Source organism: Tubulanus polymorphus, chromosome 10 (assembly GCF_964204645.1).
Source record: "Tubulanus polymorphus chromosome 10, tnTubPoly1.2, whole genome shotgun sequence".
NCBI lineage: Eukaryota > Metazoa > Nemertea > Palaeonemertea > Tubulaniformes > Tubulanidae > Tubulanus > Tubulanus polymorphus.
This window is the reverse complement of record NC_134034.1, coordinates 4,847,150-4,864,382: the sequence shown is the minus strand read 5'-3', so window position 1 is coordinate 4,864,382 and position 17,233 is coordinate 4,847,150. Positions and strand designations below refer to the sequence as shown.

The window sequence follows — 17,233 nt, the reverse complement described above, 5'->3', positions numbered from 1 at the left end:
TACAGGCCTATATACAATTATATATATATATATATATATATATATATATATATATATATATATATATATATATATATATATATATATATATATATATATATATATATATATATATATATATATATATATATATATATATATATATTATATTTGAAAAATTATATAATGAATATATATATATATATATATATAATTCATTATATAATTTTTCAAATATAATATATATATATATATATACAGTCCCATCAAGGCAGTTTCACCCAAGACGTTTGATTCCCATTCCATCAAGGATGAAATAGCCACTCTTGTCGAAGTGAGTCTAGAGGACATAGTTGAGGACACGTCCACTCTTGTCGAGGAGAGCCTAGAGGGCATACTTGAGGAAACATCCACTCTTATCAGAGAGAATGAATTTACTTCAACAAATACAGGGCATAGTACCGGTACAGCATATCTTATCAATATGCACGTCGCCAGATTTCAACACAATGCTCTATTGAAATACCATCAAAAAGTGTTTCCCAGCAGACCTCATTTGCTCAAAAATCAGTAGCAGTTCAGAGCACGCTGTTGTGCCCCAAATCAAATTTTCGCGTCGAAGGTGGTAATAGTAGAGATTATAACAGAAATTTCATGGATGATAATTATGATGATGATGATAATGGTGATGATGAATTTTATGATCCCTCGTGGAACCCAGATGAAGAATCAGAGTAAGATTGTGATTGTATTTGATTGAAATGCATAACAGTATCAACTACAGAAATCAGGAAATTCCAAACAAAATCTTTAGAATATTCACTACGATTAATTTCGTCAAAATTATTATTCAGTGTTTGTCATAATTATTTTCAGATGCATCGAGGAAGCAGTCTCCCTTCAAAATGAACCAACTCGTTCGCATCACAAGACAAAGTTTTAATGCTTCGAGTCGTGTGTGTTGGGATTATTGGCGCTTAGCAATTATTTTCCGGATTTTTAGCTTCACATAAGTGGCAACTCTGGAAAACGCTTTTGAGTTTCAAGGTTATTTGTTTTTGTATATGGTCACCAGGGGGCGTTGAATAGCCGAATAACTTAATGTTAATAACGAATGTTATACAATTGTAAATACTTCTTGATGTCCCTCTGTATACCTCTCGTTGAGGTGATGAGTGTAAATAAATTTCAATTTCAATTTCAATAATACTTTCCTATTATATCGGTACCCAGACATATTTTGTAACCACAATGAATTGTAAAATTGTAGTGTGTGGCATTTTCTATGATTGTGATGAATTTCAAGGTCATAAGTTTTTCTTTTTGATCACCAGGGGGCGTTAAATATCCGAATAACTGACTATTTTCATATTCTATTGGTAACCAGGCGTATTTTGTAACCACAATGAATTGCAAAATTGTAGCTTGTGACATTTTCTATGATTGTGGTGAGTTTCAAGGCCGTTAGTTTTTGTATATGGTCATGTACCAGGGGGCATTTGATAGCAGAATAACTTAGTATGTTCATATTGTAATGGTCTCTAGGCATATTTTGTTACCACAATCAATTGCAAAATTGTAGCTCATTACATGTTCTATGATTGTGGTGAGTTGTAAGATCATTGCTTTCTTAATATGTTCACCAGGGTGCGTTGAATATTGAAATTTTCTGTTTGTTGAGCATTTCAAACCACTTCCAAAGTGGGCATGGTGTCCCTGGACCCCTAGTTTATTTTCTAACGTCATGTTTACAATATTTGGATTAATAATCAGTCGTACTAACGTACATGCAGAATTCGATTCATTGTTATTATGGGATGATAATTCATGGGCGTCAAGAGTCAGCGACATACCCTTGATATGAGGCTTCTTAAAGCTTATCAGAGATTTGTTTTGGAGTAAACTGAATAGCCCTTAAAATACCAATGGCACATACCGTAACGGTGTCTATGCTCCGCGAGACAGTAGTTATAGATTTCCCTAGTTATGATCTGGTCAAGTGTTTCGTCATTGCTTGTTGTTACTGGTGGTCGACCTTCTAGTCTCCAGTTTAGTCCTATTTCATATAAAGCTCATGATCTTGATTTCTTTTTCTTGTATTTATAGAGAAATACCTGTCCTGGACCCAAAGAAGATTCTGACTGAATTTAGTGGCTGATTTAGTGGACGGTTTTTCGATCCCGATTTAAAGAAGTTAATTTAATTTTTATAACATGTGGCCAAATATTCATGAGATAATGGCCATTATGCCTGTTTCTTTTACATGCAATTCATTGCATTATTATGCATACTCCTCAACTAGTAGAATACACCTCACTCAAACGTTAATGATAGATAAATGTTAAAAACCCACTAAACAAATTACTAGTTGAAAATCAAGAATTTATTAAATCAAAGATTTAAAGGGATGCGAAATTTCGACCACACTCTAGAAATCATCGTCTCTTTAAATCTCTGATTTAATAAAATTTAGATTTTTACCTAGTAATTTGTATGGTTTTAAACATTTTATACTCCTCAACTGTTTGAAGTTCTACATTCCCTTTATTGAAAGACAAAGCTATTTGCGTCTCGTTGGTTTTCAAAAACAAGTTACTGTCTGATTCAGTTGATGAATGAAACCAATCATTGAAGAAAAATTGTAAGGGTGTATCAACATTTCGCCTCAAATCTCTTGAGCCATTTTCATGGAGATAAGAATGGTAAGAAGGTTTGTGGATTCTAGTACACTTTGTTCTAAGTCACTTTCCAAGGAGGCATGGTTTCACTCTCCTATCATTCTTTAATTGTGTCTCATTTGCATTTATTGATAAAATTATTACTTAGCAATTTTCAAACATTTTATCACGGTTGTTAATAAATATGGTCTGAGAAGATATATTTATTTACATGAACATAGATGTACAGTGGACTATTGTTAATATGAGCAGAATGTTTTTGTTTTTTAGTGTTTTTGTAAGATGTAATCTACATAATTCAAGTTTTATTTTTGACAAATAAAGTTTTATTACAGTTAATATACAAGATTATTTTTGTTAGTTGAATGTTGGAAAATGGTTGTGTTATGGTGTTTGGAACGTTTCATCAATGTTGGTTTTACGTTTCTTAGGTTATAGGTGAACGTTGAAAAAACGTACTCTTGAGCGTATATATAACATTCCAACAATTAGCCATAATTACGTTGGCATTACGTTTTGATCACGTCTTTCAATAACGTTCCAAGGTCAAAACATAACTTTAAAAAACGTTGTTCGGACGTGAATGTGATGCCTGGGTAGTAACCAAATGAATGCAAAAAATATATATTATTTGCAATTGAGATAGAAGGAACGGTCCAACCTTTAAAACTATACGACGTAATGATTGACGCTTAGATAACACTACATTGTTATTTTGTGCCATCATTGGGTCGTCCCATGGCTACACTACTATTTATACATAAAGCAAAATATTAATATTAGTCCTAACAATTAACAGAATAACACATTCAAAACCGCGAACGTGCTAAACGAAGTTCTAAAATTCAACTGACGAATATTCAGAACGGAGCTAATCGTGTAACTATTTTTGTATCGCTGAGAATATTGCGGTAAAGCACGAGAAAACCCAATTTAAATATTGTTCTATGTTACAAAAAAATATATAATTTTTTAAATATTGTCACGTTCCGCGACACTATAAAATTTCTCTACTCCTACCAAATCAATGTATGTGGTATGACATAACACTCATTCATTTTATATCGATCCATCACAAGTCAGATGCCTCTGTCCATTTTCACTATAATCAATTTCAATACCCAATTTCGGCCAGTGCGTTTTAAGTAATATGTTTTTGAGTACAATGGGCAATGGTTTGTAAAGATGTCACGCTGCGCCTCATTTCGACCGTGAGCTTTACTTCCATTCGTCTCCATTCTATAAAAAATAAACATATTTTTGATTTAATTCTAAAGGCCCGGACACACTGGGCAATTTCGTCGCCCGCCGGTAAAATCGCCCAGTGTCCGGGCAATCGCCTTCGGCGATTTAGTCGGCCGACGAAATCGCCCGAATCCAACATGTTGGATTCTGTCGCTGGCGACAGAATCGCCCAATGTGTCCGGGTACGGCGATCAGTCGCCTTGAGCGCCGTATTAACCAGCCAATCACGGCTCTTTGATTTATTAAAGGTGGCGCTAGCAGCTGGTCGTTTCAAAATAAGCGGCGCTGTTCGCCTATTTCGTCGCCGACGAAATCGTTCAGTGTCCGGGTCTGTCGACGATCAAATCGGTCATAAAATCGCCCAGTGTGTCCGCGGCTTAACGAAACCTTTTTTAGTAGTCACTTTGTAATAGCAACTATTACCGCGACAGCTGCAGCTTCGAAAACATCATTTTGAAAATTCCACTGGAAAGTATATAGAACGGTTTTGAAATTACTGGCAGAAGTCTTGCTAACCACCAGATATATTTTTAAGATTTGCAGTGATACGTGACAATATAAACACCAGTGAAAAAATGGCCATATAACAGCTTTACAGTTGTATTTCAAGCATCCGGTGACCTAAAATCTGTAAAAAATACCATCTCACATAAATCATAATGACTAAGATTGACAACAAATCTATGCCGCCATTGTAGTATTGTAGTATTGTTAGTTTTGTATTCAGCTCACGCCAACTCACTCTTTTATATAACAAATATATATAATGTATGGAACAAATATATATAATGTATGGATTTAATGTAAAGTTGCACTGTTCAAGTATACGTAGGTTTTTGTGAAAATTTTAGAGAAATGAAAAGTCGTTACGTAAAGATTTTAATTCAATTCATGATTATGAAACACATTCACAATTCTTAGTCATTAGATATTTTTATCAGCCTATACCTTCACCCTGTGTCCATTGCCCTTGATTTATTTACGAACAAATTATTTTTTCGATTTTGATATTCAAGTTGTATGCTATCAGCGTTTAATTTGTTAATGTTTATCAATACTAGTTATATGATATGATTTATAATGTCAAATACTGGAATTACGAACCGCTGCTTCATTAGATATACTTCAATATATTGAGATAGAGTATGAATTAGAAATGTACATAATATAACATTCTTGAAGCTACAGAATTAATGAATACGAAAATACATTAAAAATATAAGAATTTATTTATTCGAACAATCTAGAATATATAAAATACACGACGTTTCGACCTCACGCTAGAGATTATGGTCAGGTGTACACTTTTTAATCTGTAGATAGTGGGTTTTTATCTTATTATCCGTTTACCACGTTTGAGTGTGGTTATCGTTCTATTCACTTGTTCACTGACGGCTGCTGGGCTTTTTGGAAAGATCACAAATCCATAATTTATTAAAATCAAACTTCATCATTCAGCACTGATAAAATAATGATGATTTTATCGGCTTATCCAGATTGAAATATGCCCAATATGTCATCAAATTCTATTGGCTACAAGAAATTGATTGTTCACAAATGTAAACGATTTTTAAATTTCTTTCATGGTCAAAGTCTTTTTTTCTGATAAATTATCTATGCCATGGTATAGATATACATGTGCTGTCAAAATGAAACATTAGCTTAATATATCATACCTTCATATTTCATCCGTCAAACATTAAATTTTACCCGTCAAACTTAAACATCAATAACCCGTTAATTCAACGCAAAATACAAAAATCATATTTAACGCATCAAATCTGATCTTTAAATCCACCAAAACATTGTATCATTCGAAGCATATTCCTCATTGGAAAATGCCATTCAATGGAATATTGCGCATTCAAATTTGAGCATATTGGCGTCAAACCTAAAATGTTTCAAACCTCAGATTTTCTTAAAACTTGCGATAGTATTTCTGATTACAAAAACTTTGAGCACCTTCAGATGTTTTTAGCACGGGACATACTTAATGGAATAGATTACCTTCATCAAAATAACATTGCTCATCGAGACCTTAAGCCTGCTAACATTTTGGTGTCCAACACACATTGGGAAAATGTACCAGAGTGCGCGAAAGGTCAATTGTGGACTGTGAAACCGATTATTGCTAAGTTAACAGATTTTAGAGAAAGTAGATCGAACCTAATACAGACTGGAACTATATTTAAAAACCGCGCACCACAAATTTCGCGAGGGGCTCACCGGTGTATATGGCACCTGAAATCTACTTAGCTACTCTGGAGAGTTTGCACGAGTTAATGCAAATGGATATATCGTCCATCGCTATGGTTTTCTTCCATCTGAAAGACCCTTGTGCGCAAAATCCATACGAATCTGAACTCAAAGGAAAGGCTAACATCTGTGACGCACTGGAGCAACTACTTTCATGGCATCGGCTTCCCAAATCTGGCTCCAAGTATTCATCGTTAATTGAATGGGAACCATTGCACGATGTTTATCGCGCTGCGGCAAAATATTCGAACCACCAGCAGCCTAGTGTCCGAGAGTTGTTAACAAAACTTCCACAAGAGTCAGCCTCTAAAATAGATGCGAGGGACGGTAGGTACTCCAAAAATCTGAAATTGATGACACGGTCTTCCACTTGTTCATGCCCTAAAATCAGTCAACGTTAAAGACACTTTCCCAGATTGATACCAGAAGATACCAAGTGAAAATACTTGCACCTATATTTTAATATTTTTTTCGCTATAATGCCGTCGCTGATATAATGTCAAGAAACCGGTTCCAGAAATTTGTATCTTACCTACATATAAAGAACAATCTTACTGTAACCGAGGAGGAAAAAAAGACTGCGCATGGAAAGTTAGGCCTTGGCTTGATGGTCTGAATGCAACTTTTGTTTGTGTATCGCCAGATGAACATCAAAGTATTGACTAAATAATGGTGGTGTTCAAAGGCCGAGCCCTACTCCACACCTGCCAACCGTTACGTTTTTGCCGTATTCCGTTCCGGTGCTACCCGCGGTAATACGGCGTTACTGGCACAGGCAATGGAATACGCTTTTTTCCGATATCGTTCCGATGTTACGCGAATGAGCAAATAAATACGGCCTCAATAAAAATCTCCTTATATTATGTCAATAAAGGTAATTTTGCAGTACATAATCGGTATTTTAATGGTTTATTAACATTTATTACGGGGAAATTTGGTTTTTATTTGAGTAATTGTCACGAAGTTTCCATACAGCCGGGAACCAGTCTAGCGAATTTTCGGTTACAACGAGTAATACCGGGAACCAGTCTAGCGAATTTTCGGTTACAACGAGTAATTTTCATCGCTCAAATTGTCATGAATGTTGCAAATGGCGGACGAAGTTCACGACGTTTTGTCAAATCTGGAAAATTCGGAGGGTTCTCTATGGAACGCGATTCATGCAATAAACATGACCATTGTTACGACGTAGGATAATTGCTGCGCCGTAGTATATTTGCGTCGGTGTATATTTTCTCCGACGTAGGATAATTGCTGCACCGTAGTATATTTGCGACGTGTCTACTTTTCATCGCATCTATTTCGCTGCGACGTGGGTAGTTTGTAACGACGTAGCTTATTTACGTGAAGGTTCCATAGTTCACCGTATGGTGGCGCCACGGTATTATATATTCAATAAAGTTAGAATTTAATTGAATCATATCGCTCTTTTCGACGCAACATAGTACGCCACAATCCGAAACTTTTGCGCTTTCCTTCGAATCTAATCTAATCTAATCACGCCGGTATACAAATCATGGATGCAATTCTTTCCGAGTTGAAACTTGATGAAGTAATAGAAACATTCCGGAGGGAAAATGTAAGGATAACTATTCAATATAAGGACAATAAGCCCATCCATCCAGATATATACATAGGCCTACCACTTACCACCAGTGTCGAGTGCCGCCGCCGGCGGACGATACGTTGATGGATCTGGATGGATGGATCGTCGATATGGAGAAGATCCAGACCATATCGTCGCCCGGCACGTGCACCCACTCCCGGACGATCGTCTCCTGTTGATGGAAATGAATTGTGATATGTTAAGATCATTTTATTATTATAATGACTAATGACAGGCTAGGCAGCTTTACAAGCCTGAAGTAATGTCTTGTGACGTGTAATAAGGATGTAAACTAAGTGCTCTTCTGGCTCTGGTATTTCTCAATAACCGGTAACAACATTTTTCCAGGCGCAGAGTCTAGGCCTACTCTCTCGAAGCGGTAACATAATTGGGCTCACAGCACAAGCGAGATAATGTGTTTTGCAGAATATTTTCATTATCTTATTCAGGTAACTCCAGCAGCTGTCGTAGCAATGCTCGACACTGACCTCACCTCCATGGGAGTAACAAGAATGGGCGATCGAGCACTCCTGAAAGTGAAATGTCGGCACTTTATATCATCAACTAGTGTTAATCGTCCAAGTGAGTAAATGGGAATTTACAATCATAAGTTGTAATAACGAGTACCAGTACTAAACCTATGCTTTAAATTTTTAGCTGTACCTATTCCGTCCTATGACATAGGCAAGGAGAGGAAAACTTTATTTACATCAAAAAAAAGGATCCGAAAAACAAGTCGGCTATGATGAAATTAACTTTCTTTTGTCTAGGCAATCCTGACTGTGTTAGTTATAGATTTTCATTCATATACCAGCAGTTCAGACATTGAAAAGTTAATAGGCCTATTGTAAAGCTGTTTTAATTAAAAAATACCAAAGTAACTGTACATTGTATAACTCAGAAGTTATCTTCGAATTATCACTAATACGATCTGTTTCAATAATGGTTTTATTTCATTGCTTCCAGATGGTTATTCCGCATGACAGGGAAAGTAGAATTAGCCTGATACAGTCAGGATTGGGCGAGAAAACATTGGAAATAGAAAAAGATTCAACATTCATAGAACTTCGAGGTAAATTGTTCGAAGTGTTTCCACAGTTGTCCACCGGTGGTGGTTTCGAGTTTCTTGCTGCCAGGGCAAATAAAATGTTGGAGCTGCTTGACATTGAAAGCAGCTCCATCACACCGTATGCCTTGAAGAGCCTTGTGGCTCGAGAAAAAATCTATATTCGCCCCATACAAAGAGAGATATTGTCGCAAACTACTCCAAAGGTGAGTCAATGAACTATTTTCTGCTGTTCTTATAAATGATCTTAAGTATGAATAAAATTTGTTTCTGGTTGTAGGCGGAATCAGTGAAAGAAAAGTGCTTGAAATGCGATCAGGAATTTCCACTCTCTTTGTTGAGGGAACACACTGAAAGCTGTGACGGGTATATATTTTTTCTTATTACAACGAACTTCACAGGACCAGAAAATCAGAACCCAGTTCCACAGTTGTGAGTTAAGATTTGACTCTGAGTTAAAACATTGAAAATGAACTAATTTTAACTCAGAGTTAACTCTAACTCACTACTGTGGAACCGGGTCCTGTTGGTTAAAACCAGTATAAAATTAATTTGTCTTACTTGGGTCGCAATTCTATATACATGTATGTTATCCGTATCTGATGAATTGATTTATTGTTTGTTATAATGAGGATTCCACTCTACAGATGAAAGGAATTAAATTTTTAAATATTATTCTTAAATCGCTAGTTTGATCGATGATCTACCGAAGATTTCAAATGCTGCTGCTGCTGCTGTTGCTGCTGTTAAGAGGAGCATTTCGTCTGTATGTATAGCTTGTAATATACATGTACATTGTAACAAGATGTTTCAGATTGCAGGCAATAACAGTTTATTATGTTTGTTGTATCTGCTGAATTAAAAAGTACACTGACTAAATATTTTATCAGTGATAAGTTTTCTATAATGGACCTAAGGATTATTATTATTATGGATTACAGACAAATGATGCAGAAAGAAATCCTAAACAAGTTCGGCCTAATTCAGCCTACAATTTCCACAGGTACGTTTCTTCAGCAGCTATATTCCACATTCGCTGTATATGGTGATGTTGATGTATGTTTTACAATTCATCATCAGGTGTCAATACTACCTACCATACATGTAAATGTAAGATATTTAATGCATTATTAGTTTCATAAAAAGCCGAGATGATTGTCTTAAATGGCTTGCTTCTTCCCAGCATCCTGGACACACCCTCTGATTCTTGTACTAAATTAGCTTATATAAAATGCATAATTGGTTTTATTTTAGGCACCAGGAGTTTATTGATCTTACTACCGATTTAGATATGATGTTTCCAGATGATGACAGTGATGCAGATTTGAATCAGGCAATTGCTAACAGCTTAGCCGAGGTGGTGGAACCACAATTGAAAGAGGAACGGTAAGCCACGGTCGTAAACTTTTCACTGTCAACGTGAATTGTATTAAACTCAGGAAATTGAAAAACTATATTTTCTTGCATTAACATTCATAGACAATTTCCTATCAGCTTTTCACGATGCCACATTCACACTTGTCATGGATAATCCAAATTTATTTTACAGTTACGGCATCATTATCTAAAAGAACAAAGGTAGTAGCTTGGATATATTTTTGTTACCCAGTCTATATTCAGGTCTCTGCTTTTTATATGTCTATGTGTACTTTCTTAGGCTATCGGTGTGTAGATTTATTATATATGGTACATGTACATGCTTTCCTTCTCAATGGGGAACCCACAACACCAGCTATCTATGGAACGCGATTCACCCACCAGATGGCGACAGGTCTTCCGTTCTCAAAATCAGTTCATTGAATTTCATTGAACTGAATTTTTAGACTCGCGAATCCATATACTATGCAAATATGCAATAAATTCATTCTTTTACTTAGGTATCGGAAAGATAAGAGAAAAATTCATTCAGATTTAATTAATCGAAATGTGGAAGAAATTGCACGCGGACGACCAACTATCTACCAGCGAACCTGGCGGATCCTCGCCTGCCATGAGTGGAATCCTCGATTGCCGCAGTAGCGGTGTGTGGGTGCCCCATACACTCTAACCCTAACCAAAAAAAGTATTTGTTAACATTCACAAAAGCGACTGTAACCAAGTTTAAATCACATCATTATGTTGCACTTCATTAAGGTCTTTTCAATTTATTTTCAAAGGTTAAATATAGAATGAAATATTTTCACTTTAGGGATGGCCGTTCTCTTGAGGTTATCGTAAAAGACCACGCTGCCAAGGTAGTTGAACAAGATTCCGAAGAGACATTGAGTTTCACGTGTAGAAGAAAGTTTATCTTTAAAGATGCCGTTGCTAAGCTGAAGAGGACGAATTCTTCAAAACTAACCAAGCCTGTTCAAGTGACCTTCTTGGGAGAGGCTGGAATTGACAATGGTGGTCCTCGAAGGGAATTCCTGGAATTAGTCATTTCAGAGGCTGCTAGATCTCCGCTTCTTGTTGGGCCAGAAAATTCGAGATCACTGAGTCATGACTTGGTAGCTCTGGATAACAGATCTTTTTTTCATTTTGGCCAGTTAATAGCTTTGAACCTTATTCATGGCGGGGCTGGGGCCCACTTTTTTAATTCATTAATTGCCAAAATTATCCTGTACGAGAAGTATGATGCCAAAACAATCGTTGTCGAAGAAGTGCCTGATGTCGATTTACGCAAAAAACTACAACGGTGTAGTATTCATTGATTTTTTTAGCCCATTTGTACTGAAGTCCTAGTGGGCTGTTGCATTCACTTTTTAGCCCACTTGGGCTATTGCTAATTCCTCGACCTGTAGCTTCCTAATGAGTTTCAAGCTCATTGATTTGTATATGTTTACCATGATGTTGAATATTGAATTGTCAAATTGTCAAGCATTTCACAAAGTAGGCATGGTTTCCCTGGACTCTCAGTTCAAGAGTTTGTATTCGGGTTCATTATAAGACAGTACTAATACACTTTTGATTGTTTCAACTTTCTTTTGCAGCTAAATGAGATTTGTGACGAAGCTGAATTGGTGAAATTTGTAGATGAAAATATAGAATGTCGCTTTGAAATGGGCTTTACAAAACCCTCTATTTTCATAAAATTGTCCGACAAACAAAAGATAGTAGAGTATCTGGCCTTGAACTTCCTGGTTCACCGTTCAAAATCAGAGCTAAACCAACTTCTAGAAGGTTAGTATTTTACAGTTTAGCAGTAGAATTTGCGAATGCAGCTATATTACATTTCGGTCTCAGCTTGGGTTTAAGGTTGTTTTCTGTTCACGCAGAGAGCTCGGTACGATTCTGTTCATTAGGGCTACAATGTTTGAATTCTTGTACATCTTATGTTATGCAGGCATGTCGACTCTCGGAGTTCTGGATCTCATCCGCAAATTCCCCTCATCATTCGAAAAGGTCTTTAGTGGGGCTCCAAGTCCAATGTCCGTAGACTACATGACACAGTTATTTCATGTTGATTACTCCCCTCCTGGATCAAATAAGAGGGTAGAAGAAGAACAAATTATCATGAATTGGACGTTCTTACTCGAAGAATCATTTGGTAGGTTTAAGCACCTCCTGGTGTTATCATTTATACATCTACAGTCAAAATCCATTTTAAGGCTGCTATTCTTTTTAATTTCACTTTTATTTTTCACAGAACAAACTTATGTAACAAAATTATTATTTCTCTGCATTCTGAACTTGATAATTGAAACAAACAATGAGTTATTTTCATTAAATTCTGTTACAGAAGGCAATATCAAGGAAAAAACAGATGTTGGCGAGATGACCCTGTCCTTGGAGGATATTCACATGTTTGTCACAGGATCTTCTCAGAAACCAATAATAGGTTTCCACCACAAGCCTAGGATCGAGTTCAATCATAGTGGTGATGGATACTTAGTACATGCCAATACTTGTGCCATGGTAATAAGACTTCCAGTGAATAAAAAGATGCTTGAGGTTAAAAGTTTTGTCAAGGAGATGACATTTTGTATATACAATTCCCCGGGATTTGGATGTATATAAAATGATTTTATACATGCATTCATTTTAAATGGATATTCGAAGTAAATCAACATGAAATCCTCATGACACACATCCCATTTGTTTGTATGTTTTATTTACTATGTATTAAGTCGGATAATAGTCCTAGAATCTTTACCCTTTAAAGCTCAAAGCACCCTTTTTGTCAATAGCTAGTATGACGGTGGTCGGGAATTGGGCCTGATCCCTCACGAATATAAATTCCGTCCCCGCCCAGCATACTGGTTGTTGACTCTTAAAAGTGCCCCCTCTTGGAATTTATCAAAGGCAGGTGATGGGAAATGTGCCATCATACACTCACCTTTGATATATCCCTAGAGTGGGCCAGGCTTTAAAGGGTAACAGGTTCAAGGGAAAACCGGTCATTGAATTTGTCAGTCAAGGTTTCAGTTCAATCATATTGATATCAAAAGGCTTGTTGTGGATTGACAATTAACATTCCAGTTTATGAACTTATGTTTTATTCATAAGACTACTTCGTTATTCATTTATTCAGTCCATTAAGTTTTTATATTTTTTGAACAAATAATACATAAAATTGGTGTTTCAGATAAACGATTCAGCTGGTTTCTATCTATATACAGTCAAGTCTACAGTCTACAGTCAACTCCTCTTAATCCGTAGAAGTGGGACCTGGCAAAATCATACGGATTAACTGAAAATACAGATTATTTGAAAATTCTCAGAATATTAATACCTGGCCTAGTATAGGCAGGAAATAGCCCTTAAGGGGTGTATTATTAATTTTTTCACTTGTAAATTGATTACTTCAGCATTAATACGGATTATTTCATACGGATTAACTGAATAATTTATTAAGGATTTGAACAAGAAAAAACGGGACTTTGAAATGACTACGGAATAATTAAAAATCCGGATTAATGGGATCCGGATTAAGAGGAGTTGACTGTATATTACAATAATAAATGCAGGAAAGCTTGTCGGATTTCAATATAAGCATTTTTTCCTAAGTCATGTTCTGTTTCCATTGAACTTCTTGACAACTCTTGGAACACTGGTAGATCTGCTTCATCTATGGGACATGGAGTTAAGGGCACCATAACTCTCTCGTGATCATCCAAGTTAGCTGCCATTAGTTCCTAAATGAAAGAGAATATAATTGGCACACATCATTTTGAGCTCAAAACTTGTATTACCAATTTATACAGAATATGATTATAAATAAATTAACTGAAAAATTATTCTACTGAAAAAGTTGTGCATGTGTTTTTTTTTTTCGCTTACCAAATGATCACCAACAGGAGGGCTGCCTTGGTTTTCACCTCTTAACCATAATTGAAGCGGTGACTGACCCACTGTTCTGACCTTATGACATATCCAGGCATCAATAAAGCGATTAATGCTGTTTTGTAGGCGGGGTAGAAAAACCATGTGCAAAACATACAGGTCAACGTCATTGTCTGCTATCAGTAAACCTTCTTCTTCTAGTGAATGAAATAAATTATAGAAGGTAGATGTGCAGAGAGAATACACATCGCGCCAAAGTCTTTCTATCTGTTGATTGTGGACACTGCGGCCAGTAATAAAATGCCCAGGGCCTCTGTCAGGATGTGCAATTATGTAATCAGCAATTAAGACATTTTCTCCACCGTGGTCTGATCTAACTTTCTGGGGTAGCCCATATCTTTCGACTGCATTTTTGAAACTCCTAAAAACTGTATCTGCTCTATTGTTGTTGCTACATCACATAAAGACAGGAATCCGAGAAAATCCATCAATTCCCCCATGAATTACTATACGCCATCTGAAAATTCAATAAATGTTATCTTTCAATGATATTGTTCATACAATGTATTACTAATATCCATGTAACAATAATGCTTTCTTAATTATTGTTTGAAATACACATGAACTTCTCGTCAAAGGCTAAATATCGTGAAATCATTTTGGATAGAATACTTCATTTTGATATTTTTCAAATACATCGAGGAAATATTAAGTGTAAGTGACAAAAATCTATACCTAATCAACTTATGATTGCCATCTACATGCCATATAAAATTTGGCCCTGGAACCCAATATTCTCTTCTCTTCAGTGTTTTCCGTTTCCTCTAATCGATTCCATCTGGGTCGACCCGTCTTAACGACTCCCTTATCCGGTCACGCTGAACTCTAAGGCCTAAACTTTGTATGTGGCCAGCATGTAGCTTTTCTCCCCAATTAGGATGAATGGCTACAGCATCTGCCACGATGTCATCAAGAATATCATCTGCAAATAGAAAAATTATGCTTTATTTGCTAGTAAGAAATACAGTAGACTCCGCCTAAACCAGTACAGTTGGGACTTTAATTTTTTCCACCGAATTAGGCGTTTACCGGTTTAAAGAAATGCGAAAACCAATGTAGCTGTATTCAGATATCATAGGTGATTTACAAGACCTTACCCACCTGATAATTTATCTGACATATTAGAGACGCGAAGTCCAAATTCCATAACACGTTGAGCAATAGTTCTTTCACAAACATTGAACATAATGCCAATCTCTTTATAAGTGAATGTATGTAGAATAAGATATTCAAGACTTTGATATGGTATCTCTCTTTTAGGTCTTCCACGAACCATTGCTGAAATTTAATTATCTAGCATCAGATTAATAGGAAGAGAAGACATACGAGTATGACTAAAGGGAGCATCTCAAAATTTCGATAGTTACTTCAATTAGAATAACTGTCTAATTCTTTCTAACCCCCCACCCCACCCTTTCAAAGTTGGAACTATTGATTTTCTAATGAGAAACCACAGACAAAGATAAGACATTCTCACGAGTGTATTTCGCAATTATCACAACTTTTAATTGAAAAATAAAATAGCAAAATTACAAGTGAGAAACCTATTAAAGCCTAATAGACTTTTATAAACAAAATAAAATACATCTAAAATATCAACAGCATCTAAACGAGAAACGGTTCAATTCAATGTTATCTTTATTGCACCACAATAAATCGATAGTTCGGCAGTGGTGATGAATCCGCGGGAGGCCTTTACCCCCCCCATCCCCTTCCGCGAGTTATTCTAATTGAAGTAACTATCAACATTTTGAGATGCTCCCTAACTGAATATAATCAAGCAATCTCATCTCATTATTGGCCATTGCCTCAAATTGTTGAGCAAGAAATAATTTCAATATTATGACATACCAACTTCTCGTGGAACTGGATTTTTGCACTTGTCTATCAGTAAGACTCTGTCGCCAAGATTGTGGACTCCTAATTCCACAAGCTGTTCATGAGAAAGATGCTTTACGATATCAATATTTACCTACGACAAAATGGTTAAAAATAAAACAATACTTTTATCTAGCGGTAATATTATCATTTGAATTGGTAATTCCCATGACCCAGGAACCCATACACTCTCTGATATTCGGACTACTACTACTACTACTACTTACATTTTCTTCTTGAAATCTTTCGATTAGATGGTGTAGATTAAGTTCTGAGAGTACGACATTCATTGTATTGGAATTTGCGCGGAATTTGCCATTTGAGCTCAGACCACTATTCCAAAATCTTCTATATCCTATGGTAAAAACAAGAAATTCAAACGTTTAGTTCACATATAAGCGCGTAAATTCAGGGGAAATCCTGCGTATGCCTCATAGGCCAGCATCTTAGCTACGCATTGAAGTGGTTTTCGCCCCATGTACCCAACCTAACTTTTGAAATAATCAAACCTTTAGAAAGGAGGGGTATCCCAGTACAGGTATGCCAGTACATCTGGACCGAATATAGAAGGGAATGCCCCACCGGGTTTGGTACCCTTACTCCAAGCAAAAAAAGTCCAGGGAATCCCTTATTTCATCATCAATCTGTCTCTCAGGACCAATGGATTTCATACATATAACCGAAATTCGTTACCTATCCCATTTGCAGAATTATGGCAACATTTATGGAGGACCTCTTTTTCATTTTAGGTACCTAATTGTGGTCTGATGCCAGTAATAGGGATAATAGGCTTTCAAGCCAAAGGTCGAACGGTCGAGCTCGTAAAAAATGAAAAACATAAAAATAATAACAATTTCTACTTGAATTACTCGCAAAACTCATAAAAATGAAAAATAAATTCTCACACGCTCGAATTTATTTTTCATTTTTATGAGTTTCACTCCTAATTCAAGTAGAAATTGTTATTATTTTTATGTTTTTCATTTTTTACTCACCCGCCCGTTCAACCTTTAGCTTTAAAGCCTATTATCCCTTTTACTCTTAAAATATTCATATATATGAATAACATTTAAATCATTGAACTTCTAAAATCAATTTTGATAAAAAATTTAGTATTAAAATGGAAGCAAATAAGTACTACTGCCCAACATGTAAGATAAGTATAGATAAGTCTCAAAAAGCAAGACACAATAAAACTAG

The 17,233-nt window shown here is 35.9% G+C and overlaps 3 protein-coding genes across 3 annotated transcripts; 2 read left to right on the top strand and 1 right to left on the bottom strand.

The window, feature by feature from the left end:
* The first annotated feature begins 8,910 nt into the window (after positions 1-8,910).
* On the top strand, positions 8,911-11,766 carry LOC141912260 (uncharacterized). Its single transcript, XM_074803486.1, has 7 exons — positions 8,911-9,036; positions 9,111-9,196; positions 9,521-9,596; positions 9,772-9,833; positions 10,085-10,216; positions 10,380-10,408; positions 11,019-11,766. The coding sequence occupies exons 1-6, from the start codon at positions 8,911-8,913 to the stop codon at positions 10,396-10,398; spliced, it is 501 nt and encodes a 166-aa protein (XP_074659587.1). The 3' UTR covers positions 10,399-10,408; positions 11,019-11,766.
* On the top strand, positions 10,901-12,829 carry LOC141911921 (G2/M phase-specific E3 ubiquitin-protein ligase-like). Its single transcript, XM_074803026.1, has 4 exons — positions 10,901-11,064; positions 11,803-11,992; positions 12,156-12,359; positions 12,552-12,829. The coding sequence occupies exons 1-4, from the start codon at positions 10,999-11,001 to the stop codon at positions 12,827-12,829; spliced, it is 738 nt and encodes a 245-aa protein (XP_074659127.1). The 5' UTR covers positions 10,901-10,998.
* Positions 12,830-14,384: 1,555 nt separating this feature from the next.
* Positions 14,385-16,363, bottom strand: LOC141912309 (uncharacterized). Its single transcript, XM_074803553.1, has 5 exons — positions 16,261-16,363; positions 16,007-16,127; positions 15,257-15,433; positions 14,831-15,077; positions 14,385-14,612 (listed from the first exon to the last, which is right to left on the bottom strand). Exons 1-4 carry the CDS (start codon positions 16,321-16,323, stop codon positions 14,920-14,922), a joined length of 519 nt encoding a protein of 172 aa, XP_074659654.1. The 5' UTR covers positions 16,324-16,363; the 3' UTR covers positions 14,385-14,612; positions 14,831-14,919.
* Between the last annotated feature and the right edge of the window lie 870 nt (positions 16,364-17,233).

Excerpts from the sequence above, each read along its gene's own strand:
- LOC141912260 (XM_074803486.1), top strand. The coding sequence starts at position 8,911 with ATGTTGGAGCTGCTTGACATTGAAAGCAGCTCCATCACACCGTATGCC. Across the intron at positions 9,197-9,520 it reads CACACTGAAAGCTGTGACGG|TTTGATCGATGATCTACCGA; the intron begins GTATATATTTTT and ends TTAAATCGCTAG. Across the intron at positions 9,834-10,084 it reads TCAGCCTACAATTTCCACAG|GCACCAGGAGTTTATTGATC; the intron begins GTACGTTTCTTC and ends GTTTTATTTTAG.
- LOC141911921 (XM_074803026.1), top strand. The coding sequence starts at position 10,999 with ATGAAATATTTTCACTTTAGGGATGGCCGTTCTCTTGAGGTTATCGTA. Across the intron at positions 11,065-11,802 it reads TAAAAGACCACGCTGCCAAG|CTAAATGAGATTTGTGACGA; the intron begins GTAGTTGAACAA and ends TTTCTTTTGCAG. Across the intron at positions 11,993-12,155 it reads GCTAAACCAACTTCTAGAAG|GCATGTCGACTCTCGGAGTT; the intron begins GTTAGTATTTTA and ends TATGTTATGCAG.
- LOC141912309 (XM_074803553.1), bottom strand. The coding sequence starts at position 16,323 with ATGAATGTCGTACTCTCAGAACTTAATCTACACCATCTAATCGAAAGA. Across the intron at positions 16,128-16,260 it reads AAAGATTTCAAGAAGAAAAT|GTAAATATTGATATCGTAAA; the intron begins GTAAGTAGTAGT and ends ATTTTGTCGTAG. Across the intron at positions 15,078-15,256 it reads TATGTCAGATAAATTATCAG|ATGATATTCTTGATGACATC; the intron begins GTGGGTAAGGTC and ends TTCTATTTGCAG.